This window comes from Mytilus trossulus, chromosome 9 (assembly GCF_036588685.1).
Source record: "Mytilus trossulus isolate FHL-02 chromosome 9, PNRI_Mtr1.1.1.hap1, whole genome shotgun sequence".
Classification (NCBI taxonomy): domain Eukaryota; kingdom Metazoa; phylum Mollusca; class Bivalvia; order Mytilida; family Mytilidae; genus Mytilus; species Mytilus trossulus.
The window spans coordinates 32,032,648-32,046,966 of record NC_086381.1 but is presented as its reverse complement, the minus strand read 5'-3'; the positions used below and the strand labels follow the sequence as shown (position 1 = coordinate 32,046,966).

The 14,319-nt window shown below is 32.9% G+C and overlaps 1 protein-coding gene across 19 annotated transcripts in view; it reads right to left on the bottom strand.

Moving 5' to 3' along the window:
• Window positions 1-14,072, bottom strand: part of LOC134685569 (twitchin-like) — a 131,446-nt gene extending 117,374 nt beyond the window's left edge. For 18 of the 19 annotated variants that reach the window (XM_063545375.1, XM_063545366.1, XM_063545363.1 and 15 more), the window contains exons 1-3: window positions 13,924-14,072; window positions 4,950-5,272; window positions 2,993-3,008 (exon numbers count right to left, since the gene is read on the bottom strand). In XM_063545375.1, coding sequence (XP_063401445.1) covers window positions 2,993-3,008; window positions 4,950-5,262 — 329 coding nt within the window. In that variant the 5' untranslated portion in view covers window positions 5,263-5,272; window positions 13,924-14,072. Of the gene's footprint in view, window positions 1-2,992; window positions 3,009-4,949; window positions 5,273-8,382; window positions 8,442-13,923 lie in introns of those variants that run through there. The other variant, XM_063545365.1, reaches the window with a different exon arrangement.
• Between the last annotated feature and the right edge of the window lie 247 nt (window positions 14,073-14,319).

The following is a 14,319-nucleotide window of genomic DNA, read 5'->3' as shown; positions in this document are numbered from 1 at the left end:
TGGACTTCAACTTCATCAAAAACTACCTTGACCAAAAACTTTAACCTGAAGTGGGACAGACGGAGGGATGGACGGACGAACAGACGTACGGACGCACAGACCAGAAAACATAATGCCCCCCTACTATCGTAGGTGGGGCATAAAAACATTTGAAATTAATCAACACCTGTTACACCACTAAAGTAAGTTTTCCCGTATTTTTTTCAGATTCAACAAGTATAAACAGCCTTGCCATAGTATTTACAGAATATACATATCTTCTAGGAAGATTTCCAAAAGTTTCAGATTTATATGTTAATAAAACCAGGTGTGAAGAAACTTTGTTGTAGAATTCACATTGACCAAAAGCACAAAAAAGTTCTTATACTATAATTTTAGCAATATGTCATGTATGTTTAGATGAATTAGAAACAGCAACAGTTTACACCTGCATTTTCGTGTGTGGCCAGAAAAACAAACAGTTTGAAGTGATCATTTGTCTGGAGTTGTATCCTATAATTAAGGATTGTGTGTTTTAGCATTACATTTGTACATCATTAATTTAATATCAGCTAATGCCCTATTTTTGTGGTATATTGGCTTTAAAAAAGGTATGTTTACAGCATGCAATATCCCACTTGATCTAAGATTGGAAAATTTAGTATTCTGTCAAACTGGAAAGAATGTATGTTGTTACACATTGTTAATCGCTGTTAATACACCATGTACACATGGATCAGTACTTTTTAACACTTAATAAAAGACCAGGAATAATACAAATGATTCTCTATGTTTTTGTCTTTAAGACGTCTAATACTTAACTTATGTATACATTTCATTAATAACTTAAACTAACACATTTTGCAATTTGTAGGCTAATAAAATAAGAAAAATGTACATTAAACGTAAAAACAAAAAATGCCTGATAGTCTTAATGTATAATGGACATGTTTGTTCCACCCACAAAATATAAGACCATGGCAATATTCTATTTGAAGAAGTGTAATAAATTGTTATAAATAATATGTTTAAAAATTAAATTATCAACTTCATGTATTGCAATTATCAGATGTAGGGCGCTAGGTTTCTTTTCAATCTTGGTTGTTTCATGTAATTTGGATAATGATATAACATCTATCTATCTATATTCATATTTTCCCACTGAGTCACAACTTCGTCAATTATGTGTTGTCATGCAAGAAAGTACCAAGGATTAATACAAATGACACTAAGGCTTATTACTTAGTGAGAACCCCATAATCCAGCTTCTGGTTGTTGCCATAATAGTGCAATAGTGCACATAATTTCTGGATTTCAAGATTAATTATTCAACTGAAGCACAAGAAAACAAATCAGCCAATCTTGTGTCATGCTTACCCTAGTCCTAATACACCTAATCGCTATTTCTTCCATTCCGGATTTATAAGTTCTAAAAATTACACAACTTTTTCATCCAGTTGAAGCTATCTGGGGCCCTGTTTAAACAATTCACCATGCATGATACTTTTTAATGAGACCTGTTTAAACTACCATAAATACATGTACTTCAAACAAAATATTTTTTAATTCAATTTTAATTTAAAAAAAAAGAGGATCATACTCTATCAAAGTTTCTTGATGATCCCTTTCTTAAGTTTTTTCCTCCCTCAGCTCACTACTGATGACCTCTATTTTTCGGCAGCCTGACCCCAAAAGGAAGTTGTATAAATGACTGGTTTTCCCGGCTTGGACTAAATAGCGATAAGGTGTATAATCATGACATCTGGCAAGGCTGGGGTCCCAGAAAAGAAATAAAATAGACTTGCCAGATGTCATTATCATTGGACATAGGAAGGGCGTCGGAGAAAAATACTAAAAACCTTGCCAGATGTCATAATTATTGTATTTGGACTCACTTTAATAGACCCCAATGAGACCCACTATTAATTAAACAGTTAAATCATTGTCAACTTTGGATTATGGATATGACAGTTATGGAGAAGACTGGTTTAACTCCCGACTGAAGACAGTCATCTTTAACATTGTAATTTGAGTTTCAATGCAATAACTCACCCTACTCCCTAGGAAAATGGTATAAATCCAGACATGGGGCGGGAAATACAAATTTTATTGGGTGTTTTTAATTTGTTTCATCAATTGTATTTCTTAGGATAATTCTTAAGATATTATTTACTTGTTTAGATAAATTGGCGTAACTGTTAGATAGACAAATGTCTTAGTTTGTATTCAAAGTCCATGTTTACAAGAAAATAAAAATCCTTGCAGACCACTTTACAAGGGAGGTAATCACAATTGAAACTAATATACAGATTGAAGTCGGTTTGCCAATATCCGGAAACTACAGGCTGAAACTAGGACAGAACTAGATCTGAGACTACTATAATAGTAGAAGCACCACTGAAACAACTTGTCTACTCTATGATCTACTTTAGTAGATTGAAACTATTATAGTAGTCTCAGATGAAGAAATACGATAATATATAAGTTTTTCTTGTTTCCGAATCCCAGTATTTTTTTATTGTATAACAATATTTTGTGCACTTTTAAAAAAACCTTACAAATACGGTCTCCTTAAATTAGGAGTATCGGGAAGGTCGTCATGAATATGAATTGATACCCCGTTTCAAGGCCATCATTCAGAATTTAAAAAAAAGGGGGATATCATGTTCTCCTAACATTATTGGCGAACTTGCAAGTTAGTATAGAAAGACAGTTTGCCACTGGAATAATTGGTTTCGTTTGTTTTTGCCATGACTGATTTTTCCTTGTCATAGATTTTTGATTGTTTTGGTATCTTTGGGTTGTTGTCCAGCTTATAAACGAAAAATGAATGCTTAACACATTCATCTTCACGGTGGGTGGTTAGTAAAGAATAAAGAAAGAGACCAGGAGAATATTTATTTTTCCAATTAAGGGCGGCTTAGAGGATAGCATGACAAAAATCTTGGACTTAGTCCCAGCATAAAATATTTTTTAAACTTGATTTATCAATTATAATTGTAAATGTACTTACTGTTTCTGTCCGGGTGCTGAAAAATAATTCAAATACGAATTAAGATAGGGTACCTTACAGTTAAAGCTATAGCAGTAAGGTCATTGTTAACACTTAAACAGTTTCGTGCAATACATTTATCAAGTGTGAAAAAAAGAAAAAAAGATAGTGTACAATAGATGCTGAAATTCCCATGCGATTGTTTCACTAATTGATCAGAATCAAAAAGCTTACGAAACCTTGTATAATTGGTTTTAAATACGAGCATATGCTTTTAAAAAGACAATTTTGCAGGTACCAATATAAAGATGAAAAGTGTTAAACCGTACTATACATTACTGTTAAAGGCAAGTTTGATACAATATTATAACTGAATCTGATGTGTCTGAACTGGTGCACATTTTCGATCATGAAAAACACGCGGAATAGCTATAATTAGCATGGACTTAAATTGAGCATTTTTTTCAAACAATTACTCAAAATTTATGAGGAAATTATAAAGATCTACAACCAATTAAGCCACAATTTTTAATATTCATTATTTAGTTCATGGCATGTTGTGAAATAAAACTTTTTTGAATCTCAAATGAAAACTGTGAATTTTCGGATTCTTTAAAAGACTTGTGAACATCCAAATGGTTGGAACAACATACAGGGTAAATGAGACTTATACCTCAGAATTTGAACGTTATACTTAGAGTGAAATGATATAAAGAATCTCCCTTGAAAAATAATATATTATAATATATACAATAATGCATCATGAACTGCTGATTTCGTTTTTTATGATTGAAATCAATTTCATATGATTAAGTAGATTAATTGTTGTTTCTAATTCATTTCTCTGTCAATCACAGGAAACAAACTGCTATCGAAATGTAGTTATTCTACACATTTTTACTCTTTTCTGCACCAAAACTGCAATTTCAGCATCATCTTTTGAAGTGATATGCATTGCCATGGTTACATACTGGTAGATGTACAAAACATCATGTATCATTATCCTATAATCATTATTTTCCCTAAACACGACAGATAGCTGTCAGAATTGTACGCCAGGTAAAATGTGACGTCAAGGTAACGATAATTGCAGAAGTAGAAGAAGATTATCTTCCTGATTTTTGTCGCCACAGCAGTTTTTCATTTAGAATCTACAGTTCTAAAGCCCTGTCTATACAGTTATCGCCAGTAACCCGTCAAGAATGCGATATTAAAATAAGATGCATGATTTAAGATGCCATTACAACCCGAAAAGCAGAGAAGAGAAATGTTATTAATTCTTTTATGAAATATTGTCCTGTAGTAAAGTTCTATGATCTTCTATACTTAAAAATCTCAATTGCACCGTTTAAAAGTTGGTTGCAGACGGTCCTGTTCAGAACCTATAAAAAGTCGGTCGCAGACTGTCTTGTTCAGAACAAATAAAAAGTCGGTCACAGACTGCCCTTTCAAGTGCAAATTTGTGAATACATCTCTATGTATTGACAGTTACGTAAGAACCATATTATTTGAGGGACTAACACACTGTTTTGTGGGTTTTACTCATTGTTAAATGCCACACAGGGACATATAGTTGTTAATTTCTGTGTCATTTTTTTTTTTTAGTGTGGAGATTTGACTCATGGCAATCATATACCATGTGTTCTTATTTATATATTTGAACAAACCGTAGTTTGCATAATAATTCTGATCCTCAATCATACCACATCTTTTTATTGTTATATTGACAGTTTGTATTAATTGATCTGATGACTTTACAACAACAGTAGCATTGTAGCAACTGGATTATTTGGGTACATGATTATCCTCTACTTACGGCTTTTGATTTTGCAGTGGCGGAACCCCCCTTTTTTGGACGATCAATGCATTTGAATAGGGACATATAGCTGAAACCCCCCTCTTTGTCCTGTGTTGGGAACCCTCCTCCTTTTTAAATGACTGCATTGCCTCTTCTAATACTATGAGCATATAAACATACCACTGAAGTTCAAATTGATAGAAGCAGAGACTTCTCCGAGCGTGTTCTTAGCAACAACTTTATAAGTTCCTGCATCGGCTTGTGTAACTCCCTTTATATCCATCATAACATTATAATTGTTCCCGCCAGCGGGTTCAACACGCATTTTAATCCTGTCCGACTGGGACAAAGGAGTTGTTCCCTGAAACCATTTAATGTCGGGCTTCGGAGCAGCCTCCAGAGTACACTGGAATACGAGCAGCTTTCCATTATCTTCTTGTTTTAAGACTGGCTTTTGAGTAAAACGAGGTGCGATGTCGTCACCTACCCCCATCTTGGACTACCTGAAAAAAAATCAATGTGTTTTTAAGTTGATTAATGAAATACACTATTGTTGTTTTATCATAATCTAAGCTTAAAATTACCAGCAGCAAATAGTATATTTCAGGAAAACTTCAACAGAGATTATTTGATCTATATTTTCCACCATTTTGTATAAAGTAAAGATATTGCAAAGTTCTTTTCATCTTTTCAATTTGTGTTAAAACTCATGTTGTAAACAAAGTAAAGCCATTCGGTTTTAAAAAATGATGCTAAATATGTAGTTCCCTGTGTACTTATATATGAAAGTTTTCTGTTATTTTTTTGTGTAGAAAAACGGTTTTCTTAGCATTATGTGCCTTAAGTATTTGCTGTATATATAAACTTAACAATTTTCATGAGTTAGTATTATATCTGATAGATGAATTGAAAGGATAAAGTTGTACATAACTGTAATTGTCAGTGACTTGGGTAGAGTTGGAAATATAAACACATCTGTTCTTAATCTGATTCCTGAATATTAGCAATGTGTTATACAAGTATATTTCCAAATCAGACCATATGCATGGGATTATGTATTTAATATAAGATCTTGTTTTACTGTCGAACGGTTCAGAATGGATGTTTTACTACTTTGAGGAATACGACCATTACACTTTCATAAAAGATAGGCAAAATATACTAAAGGGTTATTTGAATCATACGTCGATGGCAAGCTGACATGGCAAATAAAAAAAAACAAAAAGACTTCATGACTCTGACAACGACAGACTGAGCGACTCTGACAAAGACTGGGGTGATCTCAGGTGCCCTGTTAGATTAAGAATATCCAATTCCACATGTGGCATCATTTGTGTTGCTCATATAAGTAATAACTCGGCAACAAGTATAATTCGGGGATGCCACATTCGAAAATATATAAATACAAACCGTATACAGGCGCTGTTGCAAAGCTAATACATAGAAATGGAAAGTACACAATTAATTGGAAAGCCGAGAGTTTCACGTCTTTTGTGGTTAAGTTTTGTTCTAAACCAATGCTCATTGTCAATTTCTTGATGTAAATAGATATAGGAAGATGTGGTGTGAGTGCCAATGAGACAACTCTCCATCCAAGTAACAATTTAAAAAGTAAACCATTATAGGTTAAAGTACGGCATTCAACACGGAGCCTTGGCTCACACAGTCAAGATTTGAGACAGACTAAACTGTGAATTTATTTCACATTTGATGGGATAGATTCGTTCAAATAAATTAGCAAACATTGAACTATTTAGTGAAAGGTCTAGGACATAATCTATATAGCGGAATTTGAAGTTAAAGCTAGGATAATGCTAGCTTTTTTCATTCTTCCTAATTAAGAAGCTAGGCTACTGCATGTATGAAGTTTGTCTCATATGAATAAAGGAATTATATCATAAAGGATTAACGTTACCCATATTATCTTATTTATTGACCTATGCATATTTGAGATTTAAAAGGGGGGGGGGTACTTACTAAAACAAAATCAACGAGCGAACAAGTGTCCATTAGCGATCACATGAGCTGCATGAAGGTGTATATTGCAAAAATAAACATTGTGCTGATAGTTTGCTGTGAACATACCTGAACAGTATAATCAACAATTAGAGAAAGAGGAAAACCATACTATCATAAATTGCTATGGAAACGCAACATTTTAATGATACTAATGCATTCATACTTATTGTTTATATAATTAACATTTTCATCGTGAAATACTTGGGTTGAAGGTTCTCAGTTAAGATCAGAGTAAATTCTTTGTACATGACCTGTATCAACTTATTTGTCTAAAATTAGTATTTACACAAGCAGACAACAAACGAACGTTGAGTGAATCAAACGTTGAAAGGTGTTTGTTTATATTAAGGGATGACATCAAAACATCAATGTAAGATAAAAAAAAAAAAAAATCTTTTTCCTAAATCAAATTAAGTTAAGAGGGGGGTGGGTGGGGGGGGGGGGGGGGGGGGGTGAAAAACTGAGTGAATTAAGTTTTTTTTTTTCCTTCATTGAACTTTTGATGTCGTCCCTAATAATTATTAGCATGACTATTATCACTATTATGCATTGCATACCAATCTTAAGTATATCCTTTCGGTGGCGGATATAAATGATTTCCAAAGAGGGATAAATGGAGGGGGGGGTCACTGATAGAAAAAGAGAAAAATAACTCCCGTCATGCTTAAGTGATATTTTATCAAAGTAACCAACTTTTTTCTTCCCACCCCACCCCCTTTATTCGACTCTTTTATATACCCAGTATCTTTGTAGAATTATTAAAAACGTGAGAATGTGTCAATTAAATGACAATAGTGGGATATACGTCTATTGTTAAATATTTGCTTTACAGAATCAAGATATAACAACTGTAATATATCAAAGAAAAAGTAATTCTGAGATTTCTGAAATAGATAATATGTCAACAAAAATATTATTATAGAATTAGCAAAAAAGAGAATATTTCAACAAAATGACAATAGGACATTCGCAAGGTCTAGAATTTTTCAAAAGTAGGGTCCTACTGATTAAGGGGAGGGGTGTGTGCTCCGGTCATGCCTCAGTGATCCGTTATATAATCAACCATTCTTTCCGACAAAAAAGGGGGCGACTAAATCCGCATCTGTTTGCCTTTGGTAGGATGTTTGTTTTAAATATAGCAGAATAATGAAATTATAACAGAAATAGTAAGTCAAAGAGAAAGTATTTCTTGTGTAGATATTATGTAAACAAAAGTGCACGATTAAACAATATTATATTATCTTTATTTGCAAAACAATTATAAACAGCATTCCATTTAATTTTATTACGATTAGGCATGCTAATTTTAATTTTAAAGTTCTGTTTATATACGTTTAAATGTAAGATTCGTGTTTTTTGCATTTTTATTTCTATTACATTAAGACAAAACGGAAATAAGGGTCAATGCTGCAAATAGAAACTTAGCTTTATTAAGTCAAAGTCAATGACGCCGGATATTTATACGAAAATTAATACCGATCGAATTATCAAATGCAACAATTAAGTTCCAATTAACCATTGCAATATTTTTTTAACTACACAAATTCATGTTGGAAACAAATGAAAATAAATGAAAGTAATACAAAAATATTACCTATCAGACTGTTAACTTCCGTTATCCTACTGTACCAGAAAGATGTGCAAAGGTGCGCTGCTGATGCTGAGAGTGATATGGTAATTGTACGGGTGATAATAGAAAGCACATGGCAAATCATAATTATCCAATTAATTATGTATCTATTGATAAAGTTTATTAGCGCGTGCCATATCTGATCAATGATGCAACTTCCTTCATCGTGTAAAAAGTCTCTACTGGTCAGGATAGTATTTTGTTTTGACCCTAAATTATTGGTTAATTAATCCCCATTGCCAACATTTCAACATCCTAACACATGTAATAGAGGAATTGATAGGCATAATGATACAAGTATGAACTATTTTTATTTCAAGAGTTTCGAACTTTCCTATAGCTGTTTTGGGTTACGTGTTTGGGACCCTAAAATGTTTATTCGTTTTCGCCTTTTTTCGAACAAATGGTTATAAGCCGTTTCTAGTTGTTTTGATTTCAATTTGAAATCAGTGAATCAATAAGTATTCATAACTTGATCACTAATGTTTGAATCACCTTTTTGAAATGTTGATAAATTTTCTTAATGATTCCAGTTTAACAATTAGGTCCAACTTTCCTCGAACTCACTAAACGTAGTCTTGCACGTTTGTATGTCCCTTTTGAATCTTAACTGTTGTTTGTATTATCTACACATATGAAGATGTAAGCTCGATTTGGTGTTACTTGTTTACACTAAGACATTATTGTCAATGGAAAATGATAGTTTTCAATAATTTATAAAGAAGAGGTCTTTCAGCGAATTGGACACATATAACTGAAAATCATGGTCAATGCAGCGTATCCTTTTCTCTTTAAAATCAGTCTTTGCTTAAAACATATGTAAAGATACTTAAACAGCAAGCCAATGAATTAAATTTTCAATTACAAACACAGACAACTTATCAATATGGAACATGTTCATGTGACCAAAAGCAACTGGATGAAAGCAAGCAATATACCAATATTCTCCTGCTTTATGTATAACTGAAGTTTCAGTATTTTATTCCCAGACTGGTACTTTTGTTTCTGCTTCTACGTAGTTATATATCACATGCATGTTTTACTTAGGTAGTATAACTGTAGTGCAGTTGTTGATATGTTCATAGATATATTAAATGGATATAAAAAGATAAAATAATCGCGTTCAGTAAATAAATAACACATATGCCATTTTAAAAGGGGGTTTCCTAACCTAGGACAAGGGGGTGTTTCAACTACATGTCCCCATTCAAATACATTGATCGTCAAAAAAGGAGGGTTCCAACTTCCGGACCCCTCTTTTGGATCCGCCACTGAAAACATATAACCGAGAGAATGGTAGGACAGATTATTACCTTGAAAAAGACATTGTCAATCTTGGTGGTAATCTTGTCACTTTTCGAAGGTTGACGAGTTGTTTTGTCACCCTCTCGAATGTGTACATTGAAGGAATTTCACTTCAAGAATGTTCTGTAATTGCTCTCTCTCTCTCGAATAATAATTTTGTTTTCCAAAGTTTATTTTAGTCAGTACAAGAGGGTAGCATTCGAAAATTGCTAACTTGGCTAGTCATGTCTTACAATATGAAATGTTACACTTGTATCAAATTTGCTCATGCTTATATAAGACTAATACCACTTTTGTTTAGAAAATGAGATCTTGATTCTTGTCATTTGTTCAAAACTTGAAAGCTGAGCAGACAAAAAATATTCTATGCTAATGATTAATAAAATAGATGTTGATGTCATACCAGTATGAATAATTATTTGGCAACATTACTGAAATGAACTGGCATTGAGGACGATATATCTTTTACAAAATCTACATCTACTTACATAAAGAAAAGTATAAGTGCCGAGAACATTATTGGGTAGTGGAGATACAGAACAGAACAGTCTTATATATCGCAATTCAAAGAAATGATTTCAAGCTGAAGAGATATTCGCAAATTGCCACTTATGTAACTTCCTAATTATGTAGAGTAATGATTAACGATGTAATACTGATCACTAATTCTGAATAGATTAATCATTTACATCCTGAACATGCAGGAGGATCATCACAAAAACCAAACACTACGTCAATGTCTCACGTACCAAATATATCATGCTGAAAACTACCGAAGCCAACTATGTTTTTATTATTAGTTTTACAGAAGCACACATGATGACATTTATTTTTGCCTTTTCTAAATCCGGAGACAGGTGCTGCTATAAGATTGATAGATTTTTCGAATATTTAAATATATCCTTTTTGAAAAATTGCCGCAAGTCTCAAAAAGCGCTCTCTGTAAACCTATAATATAGGATGATTTTCGAATTCGTATGATCTTATGACGCATATATGAGTGTTGCTTAATGTATTGTCAAATTCGAAAGCAAACTGTTAAGAACTTTCTTCATGAATGTGATTGTAGTTTTCAAATACAGCCATGTTTCAACGGTTGTTTATTTAGAAGAGATAGAGGACTAAGCAAACTTACTTAATTGAAAATATTTATGAATAATTTAAAATCACGCATTTGCGTAGCTGCCCACCCTTCCGGGGTACCTAGATAACCAACAGGTTTTCTAGGATTTGTGTTACTCAATCACGCTTAAGTTTTTTGTGAAGTGTTATGAGGAGTTGTTTTTGTCTTTCCGTCGTGTTTCTGTTTAACATGTCTGAGTATTTTCCCAAAACTATTAATACAGAGTTCCTCTGGTATCTTCTCTCTCTTTGAGAACAATTCATTTTGTCTAAAAATTCACGTTCTGTAAGTATGACCGACCGTCCAATATCCTCTATGGTCTTATTGCAAACTAACTCGAATATCTGAGGTCAATAAAGGAGGCTGTGTTGGAATGTGGGAAAGTGTGGCATTGAGTAATAGTGCAATCGGCCTAGTGCATGCATACCAACTGTAACAATATATCGTTCTGCTTTTGATATCTTTGATAGTTTTTCATTATACTTCATTAGTGTTTTAAAAACTGAATATACAATTGTGATAAAATAAACTGAAACCAGATAAATATAGGTTTGTTGGTGTGCTATAATCTTGACATACTGTTCCAATTCTCTCGTTTGACTGGGACTCAAAACTGTTTAAAAGAGTGGAGATATTCAAACTAACCAGCGTTTCGATATACAAGATATATAAATAAGATATATGGCAAAAATTATATATGGCATATTTAGATAATTTACAAAAAGATAGTGGATAAAATAAGAAAATTTGAATCAAATTCTCCACTGCATATCTTCTGAACTTGAATGATTTTGTTTTCAAATCAACATACCCAAAATTTTGTAAGTTTATTTACGTCTGCTTGACGGCAATTTAAACAAATAAAAAAGCCTGGTGTTTTCAGAAGGGAATAGGTGAAAGTTGGTTGGGGTTGTAATTTATTCACTCTTGCTCTACATTTTTGTATAGACACCCATAACACATCAACCTTGACAGACTCAAAGCTTAACTAAGTACTTAACACAAAATTGATTATTTTCTAGTGTCCACCGCCGATGTTCACCATTACTACAATATATCAATAATGGTGCAAAAATGGGGGGGGGGGGGGGGGGGGGGGGGGGGCAGGGTGCAGTAAAGAAAATATATGTGTTATTTACCTTTAACCATAGATTCATCAAGTTGGTCATATACAAAACTTCATAGGCATGTATATGATTCATCTTAAGAGATAAGTGCATATTTTCTATGTAAGCTTCCATCATGTTTATTCTTTATTCTATTGAAGGTAGAATGCAAAGCATCTATTGACGTACTTTTCGAAATTCTAAAGTTCACCTGACTTCAATTTTTTATGGGTAAATTGAATTGCATTTTTATTAGAAAATATCAGTCTGTGAGATATACTTTTAAAAAGCCTGTTTCTTTCATTACTTTTATAACAAGATCAAGCATTTATCATATGTACTAGGCGGATATCATATAAAAAGTAAATTAAAAACAGAGTTAATGATCGATGCGTCTATTTAGCTTAAAACAAATGTTGGATTTCAATGTATACTTAACGCCCACCTATTGATTAGAAACAAATTTGTATGTATACGTGAAACATATTAACTGGGTATTGCAGATGTTTAGGAAATTTCTGTAAACAGTCGGATGAAAAAACCTCGGAAAAATAAATAAGATTGGTCGATTAAAACAAATAATATCTAGTAATCGAAAAGACCAAAGGGAAACTTGATTGACTATTAATCGAAAATAGTCTTGCTTTTGAAACAGCAATACTAACATCATTATAGCGAAAATAAATTTGTAGCAGTGGCGGATCTAGAAATTTTCATAAGTGGGGGCCCACTCCACTCATGCTTCATTAATTCTCTATATAATCAACCAGAATTCCCCCAGAAAACAAGTGGGGCGGGCCCACTGAAATAACTTCTAAATTCGCCTCTGTGGAGAACTACACTTGCATATATCTGAGAGGTTTTGATGTGTGTAAGATACTAAAAAAGATGTTTGAAAATACATAAAGTATTGCTAAATTGTTATTATAAACACTACATATTTATTAGATTCTCCTTTCCAGATGTCTTGTCAATTTATACACAACTAAAACATGTAAAACAAGAAAACAAATAAGGCGGTTTATAACAAATATTAAAACTATTAAAAGAGAGCATTTTTTTTTAATTGATTTATTAATAAGAGGCATGATCTGGACTCTTTCTTTAATTTGGTGCGAAAACTTTTCTGGAAGAGAAGCGTGACAAGTTTTGATTCTTCAAATGGAGTGTGGTTACTAATGCTGACTCGAAATGCTTTTCGCTATTGAAACTACGTCCAATGAAAGAGTTTTCATGTCATGAAATGTTGTTTTTTATTTATAAGAAATTGGAGCTCGAAATTATTCTTCAATAATGTTTAAAATCAGACCCAGTCACTTCAGAGGAAGTAAACCCAACCTCGTGTATAAATACACCAGAATATAACATGTGACAGATGACAATATCACTTTTTGGGGGAGGGAGTTCGAAATTCATAGGCAAACAGGATTATGTATATATGTGTTTTGATTCTCTACATATCTTCTTGCATATTGAGTTACCATTTATGGCAACCAAGAACCGGAAGTGCACAGGTGACATGTTAGGAGAATTTGGTCGAAGTATTATTTTCATAAAGTATCAGCAACTAAAATTTCTGCTTAAATCCCAATAGGAGATGGTATTTGTGAAATGTTTCATATAATTACAAAAAGAGAAAATATATTTCATTATCATAAACGACATGCTGCAATTCAGTGTCATTTCTTTCAACTTTATTTCGTCATTTCACACCTGACTGCGAATTAGAATGATGTAACAAATTAATCATGTTTGAGTTTAAAAAATATTTGATAAAAATCAAAATAAGATCACTCTTCTTTCAATACTTAGGGAAAGTGCACATGTATCATGTCCGCTTATCTCCCAGTAGCAGACGATTAAAGCATTTCCTGTTTCAATTAAAAGCCGTAGCAACCGTTTCATTAACGGTCATTTGATCTTTCGATCGATAATTTTAAGTCAAAACAATGCTTTTCAAAGTTTACTCACCAAAATTTAAATGTCCAATTATTCCATGTACTGAAAGGAACCCGGTAAAACAAAACGAAGTCAGTGAGAGGTTTTCAACGACTGTCGGCCATAAGCCTAAAGAATAGGAGCAATTGCAAATATGCAAAAAATCTAAGCAGTAAGATAGAAACCTAATATCTCGGTAGGGCTTGCCATATTTGTAACAGACGTTTCAAGAAGAGGCTTGCGTTAGAAGCGCCATGACTTCAAATGATACCAGTCGTCCAAATTAAGAACAGCGTTTAAATGATTGAAGCAGTAATGAGTTGTTCTCGCGACTAAGCGCGTGCTGATGGTGTAATGGTCGTCTGCTAGAAAGATAAAACATCCTTACAATTAATGATTTAAATACAAGAAAATCTGACAGAAAATAAA